The sequence below is a fragment of the Conger conger genome, chromosome 12, assembly GCF_963514075.1.
Source record: "Conger conger chromosome 12, fConCon1.1, whole genome shotgun sequence".
Taxonomy (NCBI): Eukaryota; Metazoa; Chordata; class Actinopteri; order Anguilliformes; family Congridae; genus Conger; species Conger conger.
Window position 1 is genome coordinate 6049904 of NC_083771.1, and position 2500 is coordinate 6052403.

The 2500-nt window shown below is 46.2% G+C and overlaps 1 protein-coding gene across 1 annotated transcript in view; it reads left to right on the forward strand.

Annotated features, from left to right (window-relative positions):
• The window catches only part of sh2d3ca (SH2 domain containing 3Ca), a 46780-nt gene that overhangs the window by 35698 nt on the left and 8582 nt on the right, over positions 1-2500 (forward strand). Inside the window, 1 exon segment of the mRNA XM_061215843.1 lies at positions 2314-2500. This exon segment is cut by the window's right edge and continues 238 nt beyond it. Within this exon segment, the coding sequence (XP_061071827.1) occupies positions 2314-2500 (187 nt within the window).

The following is a 2500-nucleotide window of genomic DNA, read 5'->3' on the forward strand; positions in this document are numbered from 1 at the left end:
ATGCTCAAGAGCTCAGATGCTTCTTTGACCAATAACTGGCCAGCTACAGGAAAACCAACTATACGCGTTATTTTAGCAGTGTGTACGTATTTGAGTTACTGTCACGGTGAAGCATTCCTCATTACGTCCTGCTATGACGTGGGGTACCTTCGCAACGGTAACACCCCAGTTTGTGATTGCGTCCGAGACTGATTGACAGCGAGCGTGCTCAGTCATCTGTTAGCCGAATGAAGGCGGGGGAGAGGTCGTTTTAATTCCGCCAGCGTCTTACATTTCATACAGAAACGTTGCATTGTTTGTTTGGTCGGTTGTGTTTTTTAATCTTTAAATGGTCCCCAGAGTAGTTATTATTCCCCCCCCCCCCTACCCCACTCACACTGCCTCAGCTCCACCCTCGCACTAGTTTGAGCGGGGATGGTAGGGTCTGGGTCTCTGTTGGTTTAGTTTCTCCCTGTGAGGCTTCAGCTCCACATTAGTGTAATGTATTCATGCTTTAATAGGGGCGAGGAAACCCCTGGTCCTCCTCATTAAAACGCTCTTCTTCTCCCCCGGCTGTGTGAGCCAGCGCAGTCACAGCTCCTCCCACTGGTGGATAGGGGAACTGCAGGCCACAAATATGTTTTATTTGTGTTAAGGATTTAAACGTAGGTCTGTATGTGTACTCTGTGTTCACATTTGGTATCGCTCAGATGTGTGTTTTTTAGCGTTGCTCTGATTCTGGTTCTTTAACCTGCTGGTGGTTTCTGAAATGGCTTTAATTCACTGCTTATTATCGTTCGCTGAAGGTTTTAGAGACATTTAGAATCCACTAATGTTTCATTAGTTCCACTAATGCTCTGTAAGCATCCCAGCCTTGCTGACTAGGTGAATTTACTGCAGGCTGATGTTATGTCATGCTTCTAGTAAGCTTTCAGACTAGCTAATGGTAGCAGCTGACAAGAGCCATTTTATGTCCCTCTGCGGATACCTGCTGCGGTGAGCTCAACCCACAAATGAGCTGACGGCTCACCAGCGGGCGTGTTTCCCTGCCTGTTCTCCCTTCACGAGCCCCAGTGAAGGCTGAGCAGCACCATGAGCTGAACTGGTCCGCTGCTGAAATAGAATCGCTTTTTTTACGTGGTTCTTTGTTCTCCCAGAGGAAGCAATGGCTTCTGGCTTTCATCACGGTCCCTGTGGGGGTGTATTGTGTTATCATAGTACACCTATGATAAACATGAAGATTTGTATTAAAATTAATAACTGGTGATGGATGGGAAGCACAATGTAACTGACTTTATTTAATCCAGCATAATCCAGAAGGCATCAGTCAGTCTTCCTGTCCCCCTCATGAGAACCGTCTTTAAACATTCAGCAGCACTGTGCTGTTCGAATTCGAAGACAGGTTAGTAGAAATGATGTAAAGTAAAAACATGAACCTGATTAGCCATAGCTCTTTATGCTATTTTGTAATTCTCATTGGTGTAACTTTGTTGATTTTAAATGATGATTCGATTGCCTGAAAGAGTATAATGCTAAAGTTTTTTTTCCAGGTTGTGTCCCGTTAAGCGTTTTCCAGGAGTGTGTTTCTGACAGACTTTTCTGACATTGTCCTTTTGCTGTTTTTCTCAAACTGAACAGACACACAGCCACATTGTGCTAAACACGCTAAAGCTCATAAAAAAACTGATCTTCAGTAATTCCAGGCCCATGGGCTGAAATACCAGCTGCTGTGTTGCCACTGGTTTAAAATAAGATTTGGTTTGGTCTACCTTGGCCTCAGTCCACGTTTCACTTTTAAAACTGCTATCACCTCACAAATTCCCCTGAATATGCTTATATTTGCATTCTTATATATACAGTACTTAGTATATATGCGAATTTATGCATTGGTTAATGCATAAATTCACATACAGATTATTTTAAATGTATGCAGACACCAAATCCCAGCTGGGTGGTCTGCTCAGCTACGCAGCAACAGTAGATAACAGTTAATAACGGAATTGGTCCTTGCTGACTGATGCAGTTATCCAGAGTCAGTTGTGTCGGTTCATATTTCATGTTAAAAACAATTGCTGTGTTGGGAGAGGAGGGAATGGCACACCGGGGGTTGTGTTGAGGATTTATACAGTAAAGCCTTTTACTGGGTGCTTTTTTCAGTTAAAACGCGAGGCTCTTTTCCAGGCTTATCTTTAGGAAGCAGAGCCTGTGCATCAGCTGGCAGTCATGCAGAGGGTAGGTCCTGGGGTCGGTGACTGAATGCCGCTGCAGTCGGGGCGTTTTGTGGGAGGTCACGTGTCTCGCGGTCTGACCTCCTCGTCTGTCGCCGGTTCGCAGGTGTCAGAGACGCTGGTGCTGCGGAACGGAGACTTCCTGATCCGCGACTCGCTGACCAGCGCGGGCGACTACGTGCTGACCAGCCGCTGGAACCACGAGGCGCTGCACTTCAAGATCAGCAAGGTGCTGGTGAAGTCCACGGAGTCGCGCGTGCAGTACGTGCTGGAGCACGAGAGCTTCGACACGG